General features: G+C 42.1%; 1 protein-coding gene across 6 annotated transcripts in view; it reads left to right on the top strand.

Annotated features, from left to right (window-relative positions):
- The first annotated feature begins 3,398 nt into the window (after positions 1–3,398).
- CDKL3 (cyclin dependent kinase like 3) overlaps positions 3,399–23,889 on the top strand; it is a 58,142-nt gene continuing 37,651 nt past the window's right edge. For 3 of the 6 annotated variants that reach the window (XM_033927789.1, XM_033927790.1, XM_033927787.1), the window contains exons 1-5: positions 3,569–3,771; positions 14,324–14,509; positions 19,442–19,636; positions 22,224–22,402; positions 22,740–22,852. In XM_033927789.1, coding sequence (XP_033783680.1) covers positions 14,345–14,509; positions 19,442–19,636; positions 22,224–22,402; positions 22,740–22,852 — 652 coding nt within the window. In that variant the 5' untranslated portion in view covers positions 3,569–3,771; positions 14,324–14,344. Of the gene's footprint in view, positions 3,530–3,568; positions 3,772–14,323; positions 14,510–19,441; positions 19,637–22,223; positions 22,403–22,739; positions 22,853–23,889 lie in introns of those variants that run through there. The other 3 variants (XM_033927788.1, XM_033927791.1, XM_033927793.1) reach the window with 3 other exon arrangements.

The raw sequence follows: 23,889 nt of genomic DNA, 5'->3' as shown, positions 1-23,889 counted from the left end.
ACAGTCCCAGGATGCCTATGTCTCCTCCCCTGCGATGTTCTCCCATCCATGCATTCCCTCCCAGACACACCAAAGAATTAACCCTGCCCTGCAAGAAACACAAAATACAATTCTCACTGGTCTCTGCTTGGGCTGGGAAGGAAGAAGAGCAACTGCATTATTTTCATTTTACTCTTCAAAACCTATAACTTAAGAGAAAAAAAAATTATAAAATAGTTATTTTTCGTGGTGTAAATGCTATTGTATCAGCTTTCCTGAGTGATCTCCATTGATCACTACCCTCTGTCACCTTTCACTCAACCAGTTCTTGACCCAGCCTGTCACTTTGATCCATTCCTCTATCCCAGTGATTCCCAACCCTGTCCTGGAGGAACACCAGGCCAATCGGGTTTTCAGGCTAGCCCTAATGAATATGCATGAGAGAGATTTGCATATGATGGAAGTGATAGGCATGCAAATTTGCTTCATGCATATTCATTAGGGCTAGCCTGAAAACCCGATTGGCCTGGTGTTCCTCCAGGACAGGGTTGGGAACCACTGCTCTATCCAATTCTCTGGTCACCCAGTCAAAGAAATTGATCAGATTTGTCTAACAAGCCCTATTTCTAGTGAATCCTGCAAAGGCTTATAGGGAGCCCTGCTAAGTCCTTCTAAAACTATATTAAAATTCCAGGTTGGAAACAGTATTTGAATCGGCGGCCTTAGTCTCCAGGCCCCTTTCAACAACCAAATTATGTCCAGATATGCTTCTAGTGAGGCTCTTCACTCTCGACCTTGGAAGCAGAAGAGCCCTACTACTTAAACTTTAAGGGATGCTACTACCAGACCCTTACCAAGGCCATTTTGTAGGAACCCCAGTACAGACGATAGGAGCCATATCCGGCTCCAACTGTTATCTGCTGCAACAACGCTGAAATGTCTCCCATGCCCTGGCATACGCCGTAACCGTCGATGGCTTTTTGGCCCCAAGGAGAGTAGCAATGACTACTTCTGAATATTCAAGTTTTATTTAAAATTTGATTAATCGCTTAATCATCTTTCTAAGCGATAAACATAGCTAAAAAGTTTTACAACAATCGGGGAGTACAATATGTAAAACATATACTTGACGTACAGGACTTACCGTGCCAATGGGAGAGGAGGGTAAGAAATACAATGTAGGATAGGAAAGAAGACAAATAGGGGAAGGACAAAAGGAGGGGAATGGAGAAAAAGGTGAAGAAGAGAATTGCGAGTATAAAGGAGATAAGGAAATTGGAGTAAGAAAAATAGTGAATAAGAGGGTCAGAAATTTATTGCTGCAAAAGAAGTCAGGTCGAATGAGAAGGCATTGACCTGACTTGAAGAGCCAAAGGTCAAAAGCATCTTTAAAAAGAAAGCATTTTAACTTACTCTTAAATCTATCAGCGTGCTCAAAAGCCATACCATAAGACCAAAGCATCCTGGATCTTCTAGGGAAATAGGCCCTGTGAGAGAGTAAGCCTTTTGAAGGCATATAAGATCCACATACCAAGGATGCCTGGGCCAATCTGGCACTAGTAGAACTCCAGGGTGGTTTGCTATTCTGTGGATCAACTGGCCTATCAAGGACCAGGGCGGGAACACATACAGTAGCCCAATCTCTGGCCATGCTTGAACTAGGGTGTCTAGTCCTGTACTTCCAGTTTTGTGTCTTTGACAGAAGAATTGGCTCGCCTTTTTGTTCTTTGCTGTTGCCATGAAGTTGAATGTCCGCTGACCCCATTGTCTCACAATGGTTTGGAATACTCTCATGGACATTGTCCACGTCAGCCATGTGAGCCACCAAGATAGGAGGCAGATGTTCATCTGCAAGCTGATGAAGTGGTACACTCATGGTGCTTTTCTGCCTGTTGACAAAGATTCTGACTGCTCTGCCCTCCAGCAAAGCCTCCAGTCGTTGCAGCACTAGATGTATGGCACATAGTTCCAGCCTGTTGAATAACCATCTCCGCTGAGATGGGGGTCCATTGTCTTTGGACTGGGTGCCCGTTGCAATGAGCCCCCCACCCAAACAAACTGGCATCTGTCGACAGGATGCCCCAGGAATTGATCCTGAGCAGAACACCCTTCACCAAGGACTGTGGTTGAAGCCACCATCTCATGATGTTTTGGGATGCTGCTGTCCAAGGAAGTGGGACTTGCAGGGAGTCTCTTTGAGACCACCGAGAAAACAGTGTGTCCTGAGGGGGACGCAGGTGTGCTTTCGCCCAGGGCACCACCTCTATCATGGTCACAATCGACCTGAGAACCCGTAAATAATGCTTCGCAGTGGGCACTGACTTGGATAATAGGTCTGTGATTTGTCCGCAAAACTTCTGTTTGTGTGCATCAGGAAGAAAGACTCAGTCTTCTGCCATGTTGAAGAACTCCCTCAGGTATTCCAGGGATTGTGACAAGACCAGGTGGCTCAACAATTCACAGGGCAGTGTTGGGAGTGTTCAAGAACCCAAAGAGCTGGCACCTAAGGTGCTCAACATGTACTGCTTGCTGCCCCTTCTTGTTTTCAATAGTGACTTTATGCAATAGGATTCTTAAAGAAAAAGGACCCAGAATAAAAGTTGGTAAAGGGAAGGAAGAGGTGACCAGAGTTGGTTTAAGATGGAGAGAGAAAAAACAAACCAACCTTGGGACTAGAGGGAGAGAAGGAATTCAGGGAAATAATAAAGAGAGAAAGGAGAAGGGTAGATAACAAAGGAGACAAAGTGGAGGAGGAATAAAAAGAAAAGAAAAGTATAAAACGGGACAGAAAAGAGAAAGGTTAAACTCAAAATCACAAACACCACAATAGGCCTGAAGGAAACAGAGAATGAGGCACAGAGATGCAGAGCCAGAAAATGATGTCAGACCCACAAATGAATGCTGGCTGACGATTGGTACCTAGAGTTACAAAAGTAGCCCATGAATTGTCTGGATCCAGCTCTGCATGCATGCAGCCAGGGATTTTCCCCAATGGCATTTCCTAGCAAAAGTAAGACTATTGTTAAACAGACGCTATATGACTGGCTAGCGCCAGGGGTAGGCAATTCCAGTCCTCGAGAGCCCGAGCCAGGTCAGGTTTTCAGGATATCCATAATGAATATTGCATAATGAATATTGCACCGCCTCCTTGAGATGCAAATCTATCTCATGCATATTTATTGTGGATATCCTGAAAACCTGACCTGGCTTCGGCTCTGGAGGACCAGAATTGCCTACCCCTGTGCTAAGCCCTATACTTAGAAGCCACCGTTTCAAAATGACTGCAGTTGCTAAACCCAATGGAAACCCTGGACACAATCAAGGAGTCTGCTCTATATTGGGGAGGGGTACTCAAGCACCCACAGAGCCGGCTCCTGGGTATAATCGGATCAAGCACGCCCAGAAAAACAAACGCCCTCCACGTACCAAGGTGAAAGAAGCACGCCCCCCCCCCCAGCAGGCACGCTGTGGGCGGGGACGGATGACGTCACGGCTCCTTCCGGGCACGCGGCCCCCCCGGGCTGGCGCGCACGTCGGAGCGCGTAAGAAGGTAAACACGGCGTTGCCATGGTGACGAACGCTAGGCGGCTTGCGCGGAGGGCAGGGGCCGGGATCCGCCCTGAAGCGCGGCTGCGGCTGGGAGGAGACTTCGCCGTTGCCCGCCCGCGGCGCTGGCCATGCCGCAGCATGCAGGGTGAAGGACGGTTGCGTTCGAGGGCCGGCACCTTCGGGCAGAGCTGCCGAGCGCCAGGGCCCCCGAGGTCTCCTGTCAGCGCGGGAGACTCCTAGCATGTAACCTGCCTTCTTCTCCTTTAAGCTTTGCTCCCCTCCCCCCTTCGGGAAAGGCTTTTGACCCCGGGGCATAGGAGCCAACTTTTCCAAAATGATCAGGGCGCCTGAACAAAATCGAGCACTTGATTCAATCCTGGGCGTGCTTGAGCGCCCACAGAGCTGGCTCCTAGGCCCAGGGGCTAGGGCAGGGTCCCGCAAGCTGGCACACTAAGGGAGCAAATGTGGTTTTTTTTTTTTACTGTGGCACACCCCCACCGAACCTCATTTTATTTTCCCTGAGCTGGGGGGGGGGGGGGCCGTGTCTGGAGGGCCTCCGAGCATAAGAACATAAGACATGCTTGCACCGGATCAGACCTGGGGGTCCATCTGAAAGGTCACTTGAACACACAAAGTCAGAGGCGTGAAGAAAGTACAAGAGATTTATTACGGTATACCGGACTCTGGTGCAGTTAATAGCCTGCCTACTAGAGTGTCAGAAACAGGAAATACACGGACTTTTATGCCCTTTTTGCAAACTAATATATGCAAAAACTACAATTTTCAGTTGTTACTTCTATAACTTTTCTACAATTATTATTGGTCCTAAGCTCACACTAGCAGGTCACTTATCTAACTCTTACAGTTCTAAATGTTAAATGTACAGAAGGGCAGGGTACCTAAAGGCTCAAACTCTTATCTATTCAGCTTACAATGTGGTAAGGTAGGGACATACATTTTAGGCAGATGAAGTCGATAGATTGTACACTTTCTTCAGCTATGTAGACCAGAGCAATATTTTAAACAACAGTTAACCATTTCATGACCCTACACATCTAGTCCGGCGATCCGCACACACGGAGGCTCAGCCAGGCCTACCCTGGCGAATGCCTTAGTCACTCGTATCCCTCAATGTGGCCTGCAAGAAGATGTGTGTCCAATTTTTCCTTAAATCCATGCGCAAGTTGTCATTACACTGATGGCCGCGCATGCTCGGAAGCCCTTCGGACACGGCCCCCCCCCCCCCTGCTCGGGGAAAACGAGATGAGGTTCATGTGGGGGTGGAGAGGAGGAGCGGTGCCGAAGCCGGAAGCAACACTCTGAATACGCCATGTGTTCTTCAGTCCCTGGCGGCACACAGTTTGCAATTCTCTGGGCTAGGGCTTTCATTGATAATTACATGCCAGGTCTGGAGTAAGGCTTCTAGGTACCTAGAGGAAGCCTTCAGTCTTAGCTCTTGCCCCATTCGCTTTCAGGCCCCCCTTCCTGACACTTCTCTAATTACATTGAACAGTCATTATCACTATAACCCTATTCCACAACAATGATCTTATAAAAACACAAAGGCCTAGAAGATTCACTAACCCTCCAAACCATGTGCGATCCGTTTCCATTTGCATGCAGGCCAACAAATTCACTAAAGGCCTGCATGCAAACAGAGACAATCGTTAACACGCCCCCCTACCCACGGCCAGGATCACTAGAGAGCAATCGCTGCTCATGCGCACACCCTGACAGTAGTGACATGAGAAGCAGCCTCCTGTCACTGCTGTCAGACCTCAGCCCTGATCTCTCTTGCCTGTTCGCCAGGCTCTCCTCCTCTCTGCCACCGTTCCCTGCACTGCAAGCCCATAGGAGGGCCCTTAGGCACCTGGGCCAACCTGAATCAGGCCTTTCTCCCAGTTCATTATGGAATGCACTGGGAGTGACCTAGGACTCCGATTGGCCAGATCTCTTAGGCCACTCCAGCTTCTGAGACCGGGTGTCCTGTACAGAATATGGCCCTTCATGCCTTCTAGATAAGAGGTGATAAGTTTTAAATGACTGCATGCTAATGCTAACGGTGCAAGGACTGAACTTTACTGTGGTGCTAGAAATGGGCTTAGTGCATGGGAATGATCTGTATTAGGACATGCTAAGGCTATTTACATTACATTACATTAGTGACTTTTATTCCATTTTAACCATGTTAGTGGGGGTGCCGGCACCCCTCCTCTTCCCATTTCTCCCCTCTATGTGCGCACCCCCTTCCCCCATGCCTCTGGTTGAGGTTGTTGTTTGCAGCGGTTGATGGCGTGCTCTTCGCAACTCTGTTGGCTCTCCCGCTGACATACGTCACTGCTGGGTGCCACACATAGGAGGTGTAAGCATCTTCAATGCATTCAGTTTCACCTGGCATATAATCTAATCATTGATCTGAATATTAATTTTAATTAGTTTTAGAACATAAACAGTTGTAGTTATTAATATACAGTGGTGTATTAAAGGTGGGGGAGTGCCTTAGTAAAAGGACCCCTAAGTATGAAAAGAAAGAAAAATACAGCTCAAATTTAACACAAGAAATGATACAAGGATGAATATAAAGCATGTTGAAGCAGATAGGATTAGCACTCCTCCTCAGGGACTCAACCAATCCGTAAGCTAGAAATAGGCCCCCTCAAACGTCTTCAGCACTGCATGTTCTGCACTAAAGTATTAGGTACGACTATGAATATTTCCTCTGAGATTCGATTTTTGGGTGTAATCATTGATTTGCAACTGTCCTTTGAAGGACACGGTCAGGCAATGATAAAGAAGATATATTTAAAACTACTGCTATTAAATAATCTTTGATTGTATCTCTCCAAGAATGATTATAAGCATGTTCTTCAGGCAGTTGTCTTGTCCAGCCTTGATTATTGTAACTTGGTACCTTTTAGAAATTCCTGCGACCGTTATGATTATTCTGTTGTGGGATAATGGATATTATGGTCAAAAGAAGATTATTTTTTGTTTGATTTTATTTGTGTGTTTGTTATGTTATGATTTGCTTTGTAAAAGGTGAACTTTAAATAAATAAACCATAAAAGCATAAGAGAAATTTAATAAATGCTTGAATGAAAATGAAATTTTAAAAGCCCTGCTAAGTCAGACCAAGGTTTATCAAGCCCAGCATCCTGTCTCTTAACACAAGAACCCAGCAGATCTCAAATCATGAACCTGGCATGTAATTAACTTATACAACATATTATATAGCCTTCATAACAAAGGCTAAGCTATCAAGATACAAAGATCTTCAGACTGTCAATCGGGTAACATAACCCAATCCGACTGCAATCCTCATTGATCCAAGTGGGGTAATGTTACCCAATTGACAGTCTGAAGATCCTTGTATCTTGATAGCTTAGTCCTTGTTATGAAGGCTATATAATATGTTGTATGAACTAAAGTAATAACAGTGCAATAATCAGTGTGAAGTTCTTGTCAAGTAGTATGGCACAATCATGTAATTAACTTAGGCAGGAAAAGAAGTCCCGTCCTTTTAAGAGTAGCTATGGAAAAGAAAAGCTTAGCTTATGTTTAAAGTACAAGAAGACTATAAAAAAAAATGTCTACCATAGGAAGAAATAGCAGCTGTAACAGTGCCTGAATCTTGATTTAGAATTGCTGTAGGCATAAAACAGACTTATTTTGAATACAGCAATCCCTCAATATACAGAAGTGATAACATTTCCACAGTGGCTTCCTTATCTAATCTAATCTAATCCTTAGGTTTGTATACCGCATCATCTCCACGTTCGTAGAGCTCGACGCGGTTTATAGTAGGAGAAATAGGAAGGAACTACAACAGAGGGTTAGAGGTAGAAGTGTGAAGAAAATTTAGAGGACTTGGGATGCCAAGATATAAGAGTTTCCTTGATTCCTAAGTTGGAGGGAGACTTACATTTTTTGAGAAAAGCCAGGTTTTCAGATGTTTGCGGAAAACTTGGAGAGAGCTCAAGTTCCGAAGAGGGGAGGTAAGGTTGTTCCAGAGCTCAGTGATTTTGAAGTGGAGGGAGGTCCCTAGCTTTCCTGTGTGGGAAATGCCTTTTAGCGAGGGGAAGGATAGTTATAATCAAAATCCATATTCCATTAGATGTAGGGATGCATTTCTAAGAAAAATAAAACCAAACTGCACTTGATGTACTGAAAACCAAACAATGATCACAAAATAGGAGCAGATAACATGTTGAAAAACATTTTTTGTCATCTTCTTGATCCTTATGATAATCTTTATTGTTCTGGAGCTTTCATTACAAAAATTCGGTCAAATGGCACCATCGCGAGCACTTTTTATTCTCCTTCTACGGTTCTCTGTATCAGTTGAGAATGTTGTTCTGATCTCTGATTGGAACTATTAGCCGTGAGGATTGGCAAGCCAACCTGAAAGCATGTAAAAGCTTTAGACATTGCTTTGTGGTCAATCGCCATGGAGTGGCTGCAGCTTTTTAGACACCCTTCCTCTATAGCTCACTCTTATTCTATTTGTGTCAAATCCTCATCAGACAGATCTTCATGTAATGGGAGCAATTATTTTATTGATTGATTGATTTAGTTTAGTATTTAGAGCCTAAGATGTTTACATTCAGGTACTCAAGCATTTTTCCCTATCTGTCCCAGTGAGCTCACATTCTACCTAATGTACCTGGGATTAAGGATTAAGGCCCAAATTCTGTAACTGGTGTATAATGTTAGGCACCTATTTTGGAGGCGCCCCCCCCCTAGATAAACACCTATGTAAAATTAATAACAAGCTCAATTAAGCTTTTTAATCAGCGATAATTGAAACTTAGGCGCCTATCAAGAATAAGCGATTCTGTAACAAGGCGCCTCTAAAAAATGTAGGCGGCCTTCAAAAAAATAGGCACTGTGCATGTTGGGCATGGGTGTGGCTATGTATTTGGTGCCTTCTTCAGAATTGCTGCTCTTAAGTGTGCGTAAGCGCTCACATAGGCGCCTAACTTGGTGTCAGGTCAAAAGCGCGCTGGGACAAAGGCGCGCGCAGACAATTGAGCGCAGCGCGGAGGTGCACGCCGCAGAAAATTACAGTTTTTACGGCTCCGACGGGGGTGTGTGTGGGGGGGAACTCCCCCACTTTACTTAATAGAGATCGCGCCACGTTGTGGGGGTGGTGTGGGGGGTTGTAACTCCCCACATTTTACTGAAAACTTCACTTTTTCCCTGTTTTTAGGGAACAAGTTAAGTTTACAGTAAAATGTGGAGGGTTACAACCCCCCACAACGCCAGCGTGATCTCTATTAAGTAAACTGGGGGGGCTCCCCAACAAAACCCCCCGTCGGAGCCCCTAAAAACTGTAATTTTCTTCGGCGCGCGCCTCCATCATGCGCTCATTTGTCGGCGCGCGCCTTTGTCTTTCGCGGGGTTGTCTATGAACCGCCTAACTTTTAGTTGTACCTAGTGCTGGCCTATTTATTGGGTGCCTCCAAAATAGGTGCCACTCAGCGTGATTAATTAAACAGCACCCAATTATACTTGAATCGCGTTGAACAGTGCCTATATCGACACCACTTTTTGGGCGCTACTTATAGAATTTGCCCTTAAGTGACTTGCCCATAAAAAAACCCAGCCATAAATAGTTCTCAGTGGCATAGGTGCAAAAACTAAACAATTTATATAGAGGAAAAGCCTCAGAACCCCGTCAGGGAGGAAACCCTCCTCTAACTAGAGAGGGCACTTCACTTCATAAGTATAAAAACATCCAACAATTTTTATTCACAAGTTCTGAAGTCATTATTCCAAAGCTTAGAAATTATTGTTTCATAAACTTATCTTTTGGCTTGTGCAGCAATAGGAAGCTCACAGTCCTGCCCATGGTCACAAGGAGCAGCAATCACATCTGATTTTGTAGTATCTTCAAATCTAATATTATTACGTTTTGTTGAATTAATAGAACGGTATCTGTTTCTGATGGATACTGAACAGCAGGTGCACTTTGCATACTCCATTCAGAGTTTTTAAATTTGTCCCATGAGTCAGTGATGTCGTCAGTGACGTTCATGATGTTATAGTTTCATCAAGTTTCTCTGTTGGCCTACTTACCCCATAAGATCCTTTTACTGTAATCTGTTGAGAAGGCGGGTCGATCGCCTGTTGCCACTGGGATGCCAGGGTCCACTGAGGAACACAAAAGTGAAGTCTGGCAAAAGGAGTCACGTGAACAGTAGAAGCCATGGGGCCTAGCAGAATCATCATTTATCTTGCAGAAATTGATAGTAGACGATAAATCTGCTGACAAAGGCGAATCAGGGCATCTCGACGTGATGGAGGTAGAAACGCTCTGAGGCGGACAGTATCCAGGGTGGCCCCAATGAACTGAAGAGATTGAGATGGGGTCAACTGGGATTTTAGGAAGTTGATTTCGAACCCCAGACTTTGGAGGAATAGAATAGTCTGTTGGGTCGCTGTAATAACCCCTTGGTGAGAGGGGGCTTTGATTAGCCAGCCATCCAGGTATGGAAAAACTTGAAGCCCCTGAGTGTGAAGAGCAGCAGCCACCACCACCAGGCATTTTGTGAAGACATTTTATTATTTTACTCAGAAAATAAGTCTTGATTCATACGTTGGTTCAGAACGCTTGTTCTCTTGGGGAAGTATTCAATTCTCACATTATTAGAGAGAATCTCTAGGTGGACCAAAAAACCTGGTGCATTGTCTTTGAGGAGCAATGTTTTGTTGGAAAGATTATTCCTGTTGCACTACCTGAATTTACCTGTAAACCGTGCCGAGCTCTATCTTTAAGGAGATGATGCGGTATACAAACTTAAGGTTTAGTTTAGTTTAGAAACAGTGATGTGAAGCGTTTCTGAAAAATGCTTATAGTTCAAGCTTTCTCAATTGAGCTCTATATGACAGGTACATTTAATTTTGCATAGTCTTGCGTAGTCTTTGGATTTTATGAATGCTACACCAGTAGGAGCTTCAATGCATCTGCAGCATTACTTTCCAAAAGAAGTATCAGGTAATCTGTGGCAGCTTTAAAATTTGATGCAGATTTAGCGATAAAGGCATTCATTACCGGAAAAGGCCTGTTATGCCTTCCATACATTGAAAACTTGATGTGTTTTGAGCTGTTAGGTCTTCCGTACAGATGAATGAATGTGTCTCTTACTCACCTTCTGTTTCTGTACATTCTAGACTTCTTACAGATCTGTTTATCTGGCTTATAAAAGAAGCACAGTTTTATTACTCTTGCATCAGACCAAATCCTTAATGCTCCCCTCCCCCCCCAACACTGCCCATCTTTCTTTACTTTTTCCCCCTCCCCCTTTCAAGATCCCTACCCCCTCCCTCTCATATAATATGCTTTGTTCCCCCCTCTCATAAATTCAATTGTACTCTTACAGTACATACTGTATGTGCTCTGTATTAGCCCTTCCTTCACTTAAATTGTCAATGTAAACTAGTTTGACCCTTCGATTGCCTTATGTTCTTCTTTTTTCAATTGCACTGTATGTAACTCATCTATTTGTTGTGAACCGCCTAGAACTCCCTGGGTATGGCGGTATACAAAAATAAAATTATTATTATTATTATTATAAAGGAACCCCTTGACTTGTTTGTCTTCTGAGGACATTCTGGCCCTGTTACCACTTACTATAAAGTCTGCCTAAAGTAAGGTGCCGATATGGGCGCCAGCTTTAATTCAGTCATAGGCTTAATCAGTGCTGATATTGGCACTCAACAGCTCACAGTTGGTTTTAATTGGATTTAATTGAAATTTGGACGCCTAACTCGAAAAATCAGGATTCTATATAAAGTAGGCGCCAAGCCCAAAACGCCTTTACTGAAAGTGGGCATGATTAGGGATGGATCGTGAGTGTGTTTTTGGGTTAGGCACCTCTTTGTGAATCGGGTGCTGTTAGACTCCGATATCGATGTCTAACCTGGCAAAATTTGGGGACGCCTAAATGTTAGGATGCTGAGTACCGCCTAAGCGGTGATGCAGAGTGTGATTCTATAATGGGTGCCTAAGTTTTATAGAATCGGTGTTGATATCGGCGCTTAACTTTAGGCAGATTTTATAGAATCAGGGCCTCTGTTCTCTCGTGCTCCTGATCACTAACATGCTCTGGTTTGTAACCTTCCTTCAGTGATGATCTTCGGAAGCTCAGGATGCCCACGAGCAATGTCTTCCTCAGTGTTTCTCAGTCCTCATGTGGAGGACCTTGAAATAAATGATAAGGTGGTATATCAAAATTTTATTCAACTTGAACTTGAGGTCTAGTTAGCCACTTGGTTTTTCAGGATATTCATAATCAACATGCATTAAACTCTTTTGTTCATGCTCTGTCTCCAAGTACTGTAAGTCAATTTCTCATGCATATTCATTATGATAACCCTGAAAACCTGAGTGGCTAGATGTGCCTCCAAGAGAAGGTTTGGGAAACATGGGTCTGCATCAGCACTGGCTCTTTCTCTAGTTCTGTATCTTTATTTTGTATAAACTCTGCCATCTTTTATGTCTCTCCAATTTACTTTTTACTGCTGACAAACATTTCGCTTTTAGAGCTCTTTCTGTGCTCGCGCTATAAGTTTCTTTTTGCAAACTTTGCTCCATCTTCCGGATTATGACAGTTTCTAGGACTGCCAATTCTGATCTTAGATACACATATTCAGCAGATTTTCCTTGGTTTTCATTTCTGTGAGAAGAGACAATCTGAAAGCACTGAAGGTGATGCTTCTTGATATCTAGCTTTATTTTGCCTTTATTATCATAGATTGTTCTTACTGTGGATGTTACAAGCACTGACGCCTTAGATACATAAATTGATTTTTCACCAGACTCAAAAGTGCATTCCAATTTCTAAATTTATATTTAAGCTAATGTTTTTCTATTTCTTTTAGCGTGTCTGCTCTGATCTTCAGACAGTAAATGCTTTGCAAGCATCTCTGCTGACTTATTTCCCACAAGATGAGGCAGATTGTGAGGAGAGTAGAGCAGACATTTTGTCCTAGGCTTTCTGCTCCTGCAGCTTTATATACCTCCAAAATAACATAAAAATGCTTTCATTTTCTCTTAGGACACTGTGTAGAATGGAAACATAGAAAGATGACGGCAGATAAGGGCTATAGCCCATCAAGTCTGCCCACTCTCTTGACCCACCCCTTGGAGTCAACTGACCCCTTTAATTATACAGCCACTTTACTTTACCCTAGTGACCCTATTCCTGGACTTGACCCCCGTAGGGATCCCACATAGGTATCCCATTTATTCTTAAAGTCCGGGATGCTGCTGGCCTTGATCACCTGCACTGGAAGCTTGTTCCACTGCTCAATCACTCTTTCTGTGAAGAAGTATTTCCTTGTGTCTCCACAAAACTCCCCCCCCCCCCCCTCAGTTTGAGCGGATGCCCTCTTGTGGTCGTGGGTCCTTTGAGAAGAAAGATGTCGTCTTCCACCTCGACGCGTCCCGTGATGTACTTAAATGTCTCAATCATGTCTCCCCTCTCCCTACGTTCTTCGAGAGTGTAGAGCCGCAATTTGTTCAGTCTTTCCTCATACGAGAATCCCCCGAGCCCTGAGACCATCCTGGTGGCCATCCGCTGAACTGATTCCATTCTTTTTTTTTAAGTTCAATCATTTTTATTAGCACATCTTTACGGTAATGTGGTCTCCAGAATTGCACACAGTATTCCAGATGAGGTCTGACCATGGCTCTGTATAATGGCATTATGACTTCAGGCTTCCTGTTGACGAAGCCTCTCTTGATACAACCTATCATCTGCCGTGCCTTAGATGAAGCTTTCTCCACTTGAGTGGCAGATTTCATGTCTGCACTGATGATCACTCCTAAGTCTCGTTCTGCTGTAGTGGAAGTGAACTGTGGTGAGTTTTTGCCTATGTGCAGGTCAAGAAGTGGCCTGTGGGAAGCTCAGCAACACAAGAAGTGATTATAGTCACACATTTCCTTTACAACAAATCTGTGCATTCTGTATATTAAATCCCAACCCCAAAGCAGAATTTCTCTTCAAATTACATTTTGTGGGATGTTTTTTTCCTGTGTCCAGGGCTACTCAGGTGCAAGGCCTTTTTGGCCTTGAGGTCCTGAGTGGTAGCCATGGGCACAACTTCCTTTTCTTAAATATCCATGTAAGTGTCTTATCACCTTTCAAGGGAAAGAATATGTTTTTTTTGAGGAATCTTTGCAATTGGAGAATTTTATTAAATGTCATGAGAAATGATTACTTTAGATCAGGGGTGTCAAAGTCCCTCCTCGAAGGCCACAATCCAGTCGGGTTTTCAGGATTCCCCCAATAAATATGCATGAGATCTATTAGCATACAATAAAAGCAGTGCATGCAAATAGAAAGGTTTGGACAAGTTCCTGGAAGAAAAGTCCATAGTCTATTATTGAGAAAGATATGGGGGAAGCCACTGCTTGCCCTGGATCGGTATCATGGAATGTTGCTACTCCCTGGGATTCTAGAATCGTGTTGCTCTCTGGGATTCCGGAATCTGGCTATTCTTTGGGATTCTGTATGGAATGTTGCTACTCCTTGGGTTTTGGCCAGGTACTAGTGACCTGGATTAGCCACTGTGAGAACGGGCTATTGGGCTTGATGGACCATTGGTCTGACCCAGTAAGGCTATTCTGACCATACTATAAAAATTAATAATTTCCAAGATAATTGTGCCTTCTTTATTTAAAGCATGTTGGGAATAAATGTGTCAGTTTATTTGCAAATGAAATGTTTGGTAGACATGTCCCAATTCACTTTTTAATGCTTCATCATGTTCCCTTTTTATTTTTGTGTAGAAATAGAAATCGGGCTTGAAGATGGACATGTATGAGAACCTTGGGATGGTGGGAGAGGGAAGTTATGGCGTAGTAATGAAATGTAAACACAAGGAAACTGGAAACATTGTAGCCATTAAGAAATTTTTTGAGAGGCCAGAAAAATCTATCAACAAAATTGCCATGAGAGAGATAAATTTTCTAAAGGTTTGTTTCATTTGTTTTAATTACTTTCACAGCTATTATTGAAAAATATGTCTCCACTATTAATGCCAGACAGGATTCCCCTTGAAGTTTTATACTCCTAAGGCATTTGTCTTGTCTGCAAGGCCCCATACTGTTTTCAAAGATAAAAGAATGAAGAATTTGATGGCTTTTCTTTTCCATTATGTCCATTTTGCATATTCAGCTGCTTGGGGTCAGTCTTGTGGAAGAGAGCAATTCATTTCATTCAGAGATTTTTGTGCAAGACTCCCCAGTGGAAAACCAGCCATTAAGACATTGGTGACATATTATGCCCCGAATGAATGGATACAATTGCTGGAAAAGTACAACATTGCTGATATTTTATGCAAATGTGTCTCTTTCATGACATAAAATCTGTTACATAAACTGATTTCTAAATCTGCAAAAATGCCAGTATACTTATTGCATTCAATAATGTATTTGACCTTAATTATTAATCCCATACACAACCTGAACGAGAACCTTTAACACATAAGGTCCTTTAGAGTAGAATAATTGCTTTTCATTGATAGCAGTTGTGTTTTTGATGTATTCTGCTTAGATGAGAAATCTACTATATGGCAGCTAGTAGATGAATAAATTCCATTAATTCATTGCAAAGCATGGCTTCTGTATATGACGGAGTCTTGTTAGGTTTGCTTGTTCCACAGTCATCGTATTGACTGGAAAACTCTTAACTCTGAAATAATTTAGAAAATATTTGTGTTTGTGGTTCCTACATATCGTGCCTTCTTTATCAGCACTAACATACCAATATAGTAAACGACAGCAGATAAAGACTAGCATGGGAGTTATACCTGCCGCTTATGTTTTGGTCTGAATGAAATACGGTACTTTTATTCATTCCTTTTTCCATATAGGGATCCTCTGTGTGTGTGTGTGTATGTATATACAGTGGTACCTCGGTTTACGAGTGCACCGGTTTGCGAGTGTTTTGCAAGACGAGCAAAACATTTGCAAATTCGGCGCCTCGGAAACCGAGCATGCCTCGATTTGTGAATGGCACCCCCTGCGATCCAGCAACCCCCCCTTCCCCCGCCGTGATTGGGCACCTCCCGCCGCTTCTTACTGTCATCTGGGCACCGGCACCGGCATGTCCTGAGCGTTGATGCCAGTGCCCGAAGATCGGCCTCCTCTTCTTGCTGGGCCTTGAGCACCTTCGCAGGCACCAACGCACAGGACATGCCGGTGCCGGTGCCCAGATCTAATCTAATCCTTAGGTTTGTATACCGCATCATCTCCACGTTCGTAGAGCTTGACGCGGTTTACAGTAGGAGAAATAGGAAGGAACTACAACAGAGGGTTAGAGGTAGAAGTGTGAAGAAAATTTAGAGGACTTGGGATGCCAAGATATAAGAGTTTCCTTGATTCCTAAGTTGGAGGGAGACTTACATTTTTTGAGAAAAGCCAGGTTTTCAGATGTTTGCGGAAAACTTGGAGAGAGCTCAAGTTCCGAAGAGGGGAGGTAAGGTTGTTCCAGAGCTCAGTGATTTTGAAGTGGAGAGAGGTCCCTAGCTTTCCTGTGTGGGAAATGCCTTTTAGCGAAGGGAAGGATAGTTTTAATTTGTGGGAGGATCTGGTGGTATTAGGGTTTGAGGAATTCCAAGAAAGAGGGATAAAGGGAGGAAGGATGCCACATAGGATTTTGAAAGTTAAACAGATGACAGTAAGAAGCGGTGGGGGGGGTGGTGCCAGATCGCAGGGGGGCCTTCGGGGGGAGCAATGCCATTTCTCGTGGGGGGGATAGAGCAGCGCTACTGGCCTCGGGGGGTGGGAACGTATCAAAGCAAGTTTCCATTATTTCCTATGGGGGAAACTCGCTTTGATAAACGAGCATTTTGGATTACGAGCATGCTCCTGAAACGGATTATGCTCGTAATCCAAGGTACCACTGTGTGTATATATATATATATAATTTATTTTTTAAATTCTGTTACCATTTCATCCCCATCATCTCCCTTGGAAGAGCATTTCAGGCATCCACCACCTTCCCTGTGAAAAAGTATTTTCTAATATTGCTTGCCAGTTTCCCTTATTTCTGCTTCTGTACTTCTATTAATCATTTCTATAGCGCTGTACATCAAGGCATAGAAGAGAAAGTTCCTGCTCAAAAGAGCATGTAGCCCCCCCCCCCATTTTGAAAAAGGTTTATTCATTTATATCTTTCAAGCATTTACCGTATAGCTGAGATTTTTGGGTGGGGTTCTCGGTTTATATTCATGAGAACTTGCAGCAGGCGTTCAGCTAGCGGCTCTGCATGGGCAGGAGCGAAGGAAAGTCATTCTTGCTACGATTCACTGTTGGACCACCAGGGATACTAAAGATACTCGGGGGAGGCAGGAAGGAGGTAAAAATTCTTAGAAACGGCTGGACCAGGAGGTGGGAGGATCCCTCCTGTCCTGGGCACCACTGGACCACCAGGTCTCACGGCAGGCCCGGTGGAGGCCTGCAAGTCATCTGGAGGGAGGGGGAACAGAGTACGGAACCTGGCAGGGAGGGAGTGGGGCTGGGTGCAGAGACAGGCAGGGCAAAGGGGGGGGGAATGAGGGAGGGAGAACAGGGAGCAGAGCCAGGCAAGGCACTGCACTGCACTGCACTTGAATATTAACCCCCTCGGTTTATATTCAAGTTAACCTTTTTTCTTCCTTTTGGGGGGGAAAAGTTAGCTCGGTTTATATTTGGGTTGGTTTATATTCAAGTATATACAGTAACTGTTTGTATTATATCTCCCTGAACCCTCCTCCTCCAGGGTATACATATTTATGTCTTCAAGTCTGTTCTCATATGTCTTCTGTTGTATCTTATACACAAATTGGAACAACTACAGACAACAGCATAGACAAGTGAAATGTGGTGGGCCATAGGGGCCATGGCCTCACAAGTATTTAGCCTAATACAGCTTCAGCAACTAGAGAGCTTGGGAGTTGAGGATGGAGAACAGTTTGGTTGCTGCCACCAAAAAGGGATTCTGCTGCTTCTGGACAGCAGCATTGTTGGGTGCCTCATACATTATCAGATGTTGTCTTCATGATTTCTAAGCCCTAAGATATGGGTTTAAATATAGACAAAAGGAACCAGCTGTGATTCAGCATTGTGGTATATTAATAATAATATCTTCAACAATTTACAAATAATATCAGTACTATGTTGAGGATTCCAATGATGATGTAAGCATTATTTTCTATTCATATTTTTTTTCCTGTTGATCAAATAGTAGCATTATTTCTCACAGCTAATTCTATATCGCTTATATGTGGCTCTTTTCCCATAAAAACATCCTTACTGCTTCTGTTCATTTCTGCCTAGCAGTTTTGAGCTTGTTCTCCTTGGCTTATTCCTCATTTGCCAGAGGTTCTGTTTTTGAGTTTTATAGGTACATCTCCCTAATTTGCATTGGGAAATCTGCTTGAAAAGGAAAAGTACATTACATTAGTGATTTCTATTCCGCCATTACCTTGTGGTTCAAGGCGGATTACATTCAAACTAAAAACAAGAATTACATTCAAAATTTGAAGGAATAGAATAAGCGATGACATAAAATTTTTTAAGGTAATAAAAATGTTGGGTAAAGAGTTACAACTGGAAGTAGAAGTCTTTAGGAGATAAGAATAGGGTGAATTATGTGGTTTTAGAGTAGTTTAGAGTGGTTTAAAGTAGTGCAGATTACTAGAATAAACTTATCCAAAGTATAATTATTAGTGAACTTAGACCACATGTACTAAGTATATTTTTCCATAGGTACATCTGGTTTCTACTAAGCAAATAGCAAGAGATTCTTTTAATTACTGCAGATGTTAGAGCTTTTTCCTCCAGTGGCAAAATTTCCTTTTCTGGCTAGATATTCTTTTCAGTTTTGCTGAAAGATGTACAGAATGGGTAAAAATTCTCCAGTAAGGAGCCTTAGGAGAATTTGATGCAAAAGTAAAAAATCTGGTGTTTTACTGGAATTCCTGTCCTATGCAAGAAAGTTCATTTAAGTGGATGGTTACTAACGTGTTAAGGGAATAATGCACGATTTTTGCCACATAATGCAAGTTAAATGGCAAAATTGTGTGTTATTTAACTGCAAATAACATTAGAGAGACAAATCATTCAAAGTATCTCATTGTTACCTAGATTGAATAGCATAGCTTGCATTTAACTTTGCAAGCTGCATTATTTGTGGAAAAATAACGCCAGATCTGGGCTAGCATTATTTTTCCTTCCTGGAAGCACCTAGCCAGGTGCATGATGTGGCTATCTGAAAGGAGCCAGAGATTTTGTAATACTCATGCCATTGTTAGTCTGCCTTCTAGCAAAAACCCAACCCCCCTCCCCATCCTAGACCCTACTGGATCTATCCCTGGTATCTAGTAGGCGAGAGGGCATAGGAGCAATCCTCAGTCATTCCTAACCCCTAGCGGTGCTCTTGGGAGACTACCATTTGAGATCAAGTTGTCAGATGAGGAGCACTAGGCTGCTTAGTTTCCTAGCAGTAGTACAGTACCATGAGACTGATGCCATTTTGAGCCCAGCAGCCTAAGTGGTAGGAGTGACAGGGGATAACTCCCTACTTCCCTAAGCATTAATGATAGGTCCAGTAGGTTTGTGGGTAGGGTGTGGGGATTAGTCTTACTGGGATGGGGACCTTTGGCAGGGTGGGTGTAAGTATTTGATCACCTTTGGCCTGTTTAAGATGGCTTCCAGGAGCAGTCTAGTCTGTGAGGTTGTTCATGTGTTGTATTATTCAATTATCACAGGAGGTACTAACCTACAATATTGAGTTTACCACAGGTTAGTAATTTGTCTAGTAAATTCAATTGCCGTACAGTTTGATATTTTGCCATTGTCCCTCTTAATATCAAAGTATGCAGAAGTAATTTAGTAGTATTTATCATTTTTCTTTCTACACAGCAATTTCGACATGAAAACTTAGTTAATTTGATTGAAGTATTTACTTGGAAGAAAAGATTATTTTTGGTGTTTGAATTTATTGATCACACAGTCTTACGTGAACTAGAGCTTCAACCTAATGGGCTGGATAGTAAAAGACTTAAAAAATACCTTTTTCAGATCATTCGAGGACTTAATTATCTTCACAGAAACAATGTAAGTACCTTACAGAATCTGAGAAAACTACTCCAGTCCAAGTAATGTCTTTCAAATAATCTGGCTGCCTTGTAAAACAGTTTTTGGTGCAGCTACAAAGTTGGCAATCTCCAAAGCCGTTTACCCAAGTAAAGAGGCCTGACTGAAATGACCCTTCTCATAGTAGCAGAGAAACATGCGCAGGATTCAGAAAATACACATTTTTAATTGTACTAGAAAGAGATAAAGGAGAATAAAGCAATGCATATACATGTCATTTTCAAAAGTGCATGTGCTGTTTTTCCTTTATAGAAAGATGTGTATGTGAGAAGCATGATGGAATCATTCCCTGTGTGACATGGCTCCTTGCACTCCTGTCCTATCCACTGTGCCAGGGCCACTGCAAGGGAGACAGGGCACGGGAAGTGATTTTTATGCCCCTTGTTCCCTTACACAGCCCTTGGGATGGCTCTGATGTGAGGAAAGTCCAGAGATGCCTATTTTGTATTGTGGTCTTTTATAAACTAAGCTCCTAGAACCAGTCCTAACTTGGAATGGATACCTGTTCACAAAATTACACCTGCTGCAAGGGAAGTGTAAATGCATGCATGTACTCTGTGTGCACGTGTGTATTTTTTAAAATGTTGAACACATATATCTTACACCTCTGCCTCTGCTCATCCAGACTACACCCCTAGGAACATATATGCACAGATTGCATAAACATAGGCACACTCTCTCTGTATACTTATTAATTGCTGGCCCGTATTCAGCTGGCGGTAATCAGCATATGCTGACTGCTGCTGATGTTATACCTGGAAATTGAATGCCGGACCATATCCGGGCTCCAGCACTGAATTTTTGGGAGCGTGTCTAAAATGTTACTAGTTAAGTGCAATATTCAAAATCAAAGAAGGGCTGCAGAAAATGGTGTTTGTCGATACAGGATTTTATTCCAACATTAGAAAGCAACACAGTGCTCTCCACATATGTTACGACTAAACCGTCTTCCTCAGAGCTCCTAAAAGTTTACATAAGTAAAGTTGTATGTAAATAAAACTGTTATATGAAAAATGACTAAGCGTCAATTATATTTGAGTGTTGGTGAAGTGACAATATAGGCATTGTGTAAAATGGTGACGAATAGTGACAGAAATATCAATGTTGGTGAGTCAAGTAAGAATAGTGATAAATGGTGAAAAATGATAAATGAGGAGTGATAATAGTGCAATATTCAGCACTTAACATGCAATTTAAAAAAAAATGCATAAAGATAGGATTGTGTTTTATGTGGACCTATTTTATGTGGTTATCTAAACTGGTTAAGTGCTGACTCCACTCCCAGAATGCCCTCATAATAGCCAGTTTTGGCTTGAGCGCTAATCAGGCATTTTCAGCGACACCCATTTGATTAAGTGACACTGAAAATGCTCAGTTAGCCCCAGAGAGGTGATTTTAAACGGCCAGGAGCTTCTTCTGGCTGTTTAAATCATTTTGAATTTCAGGCCCTACATGTATATGCAGTAAGGCAATTTTTGAAAAGTCCCTTTCCACATGTAAAACAAGCTTTGCATGCATTAAAAGCTTTATAAAATTGCCCCTTTAAACTAGTTGATTTGATTAGAATTGACTTCAGAATGCTCTGAAACCCTGGCAGATTAAAAGAAAGGAGGTGCTCTTTTAGTGAGGCATGATGGGAGTGGGTTAAAAGGACACTTTTATATTGAAGCTTTAACTGGTGCATTCTGCAGCACTGTGTCAATTTCCATAACCCCCCCTCCCTTTCCACAATACTTCAGCTGTGGTCAAGATCCTCTAAAGCAGGGGTTCTTAACCTGGGGTCTGTAGACCCCTAGGGAGTCCATGGATGGGTTTCAGGGGGTCCGTGAGGATCAGATAAAAATTAACATTTATATTCACTATACAGCCATTACATTTTGCATAAAGAAGTGCTTTTTTTTTTAGATTGTTTATTTTATAGTTTAATAATACTTTGTGTATGTCATATATGTATGAAGCAATCAAATCTCCATAAATAAAGTACATTATATTCATTGCATGCAAAGTTGTGTTTATATGACTATTTCTGGGGAAGGGGTCCAGAGCTTTCATCAGATTCTTAAAGGGGTCCTTGACACAAAAAAGGTTAGGAATTACTGCTCTAAAGGAAAACTATGTTAAGGTATACAGAAAAAAGACAATTCTATAAATTGGTTTCTCCCTTTTAAATATGTTGATGCCTTGCTCTGGGCACCAATTCTATTACTGCATCCGAGCATCAAGATTATATTCAGAAGTTGACATGGGCGTGCCTCAAGTTTAAGCACAATTATTTATATCATGTCACTGGCAGGTGTAAATAGGCTCACCAAGTGACGCACATAACGGATAACATCTTCTTGTGTTACACGTGTCTCTTGGAGATTCGCCCATGGCCTGCCTATGCTCTGCCCACAGTTCATTGCTCTAATGGTTGCTACTTTATAGAATAGAGCCCAGTGTACTTTCCCACATTAACTACGAATTATAACACGTAGGCGTTAATTTATTAAATCCCCTCCAAAATGGCTAGGATTATGATATTGAACTTGCATTTTGTGATTTCCAGATTATACATCGTGATATCAAACCAGAGAATATCTTAGTCTCTCAGACTGGAATTATTAAACTTTGTGATTTTGGCTTTGCTCGCACACTTGCAGAACCTGGTGAGACTTATACAGATTATGTGGCAACACGCTGGTACAGAGCTCCAGAGCTGCTATTAGGAGACCCCGTATATGGAAAGTATGTGTTCTTATTATTTATTTCCTTCCCATAATACCTTTCTTGTACATATTCCTTCCATTTTTTAATATCTTACTTCTCTGCCTTTCCAGTTCTCCATCATTTATGCTGAGCACTGTTAAATCCTCCTGTTTTTTTGTGCTGGGCACGAGGCAGGTCTACCAGTATTCTAGTATTTATTTTGATGGAGTTGCTCAATATTGTCTCAGATGTCATCTGCTAATGCTTGTTGAGGAATTGTCCTGATTTTTCTTGTTTTAAATCTTTCCATGCATGTGGTACCCATGTTGTCTTGTTTTAGCCGGATTGCTCACCACTGTTGTTTTATTAATGTTAGGCCTGTTGACATCTGGGCTTTGGGTTGCATGACCATTGAAATGGCCACTGGAAAAGCATTTCTACCAGGCAGCTCTGATCTGGATCAACTCCATAAAATTGTGGCAAAAGTAGGTGGGTGTAATTGAACTAATATATATATACATATATATATGCCATAAAATCATTATGAAAGAAAGGTGGTTTCTTAATGAACTATCACATGAACCTCATAGGTGTCATGGTATACGTAAAACTAACTCATTTGGACAATTTGCCCCTGTGACATAAAAGTCATTTTATGTGAATTGCACAGCAATTTAGAATAGCATAAATTATAGACAAAAATTTCAGTAAATTTTTATGTAGTTCAAACAGATTGATATTCAAAGGTTTTGTCCAGCTACTTTCAGGAGTAAGCTGGACAAACATTTCTGTTTCAATTCTACATATTATGAGCGGTACAGAAGGGAAATTATAAAAATTTTATTAAAATATGGGAGCCATTAATATCTTTTTGTCATGATTAAATGCCATTTTTCTATTAATTATACACCACTTAGTATTGGGTGGGGGGAGGATTTCAAGTATATGATCTTATAATGATTATGGGCTTTGAGGGAGGGGGGGTTACATTTGCATTTATAGGTCATAATGATAAGATGGTCAAGTGGTTAAATTAATTGTGTTTATTATGAATTTTTGTACACTTGATGAAAATTTAATAATGAATAAAGAATTAAAAAAAAAAAAACAAAAACCCCAAATGACTGGCTAATTTTGTCTAGGCAAAATGTAGACTATACAAAATTTAGCCAGATGAAAAGCTGCTACCCTGGGGGTATTCCTAGGATATGGTTAAAACCATTGCTGGCCAGCCAGAATTCCTTGTTTAACTCTGATCAACTAAATAGTAGACCTAAAGTTAATGAGAGAACTTTATAAACTGCTTAAACAATATGGCCCAGTTTCTATAAATGGCCAAAAACAAAACCTAAAATTACCAAACTTCAATTCACAGAATTCCACAAAAATATACTAAAGAGGAAGACCTCACTACTGGGGAACTGCATAATGTCTCCTCTGTGTGCAAAGTAATGCTAATTAAGTGTAAAAAGTAAAGTGAAAAATGTTTCAAGTGAAAAATGCGAAGGCAATGCACCCCCTGTGAC

Source organism: Geotrypetes seraphini, chromosome 18 (assembly GCF_902459505.1).
Source record: "Geotrypetes seraphini chromosome 18, aGeoSer1.1, whole genome shotgun sequence".
Taxonomy (NCBI): domain Eukaryota; kingdom Metazoa; phylum Chordata; class Amphibia; order Gymnophiona; family Dermophiidae; genus Geotrypetes; species Geotrypetes seraphini.
This window is presented reverse-complemented; position numbering and strand designations above follow the sequence as displayed.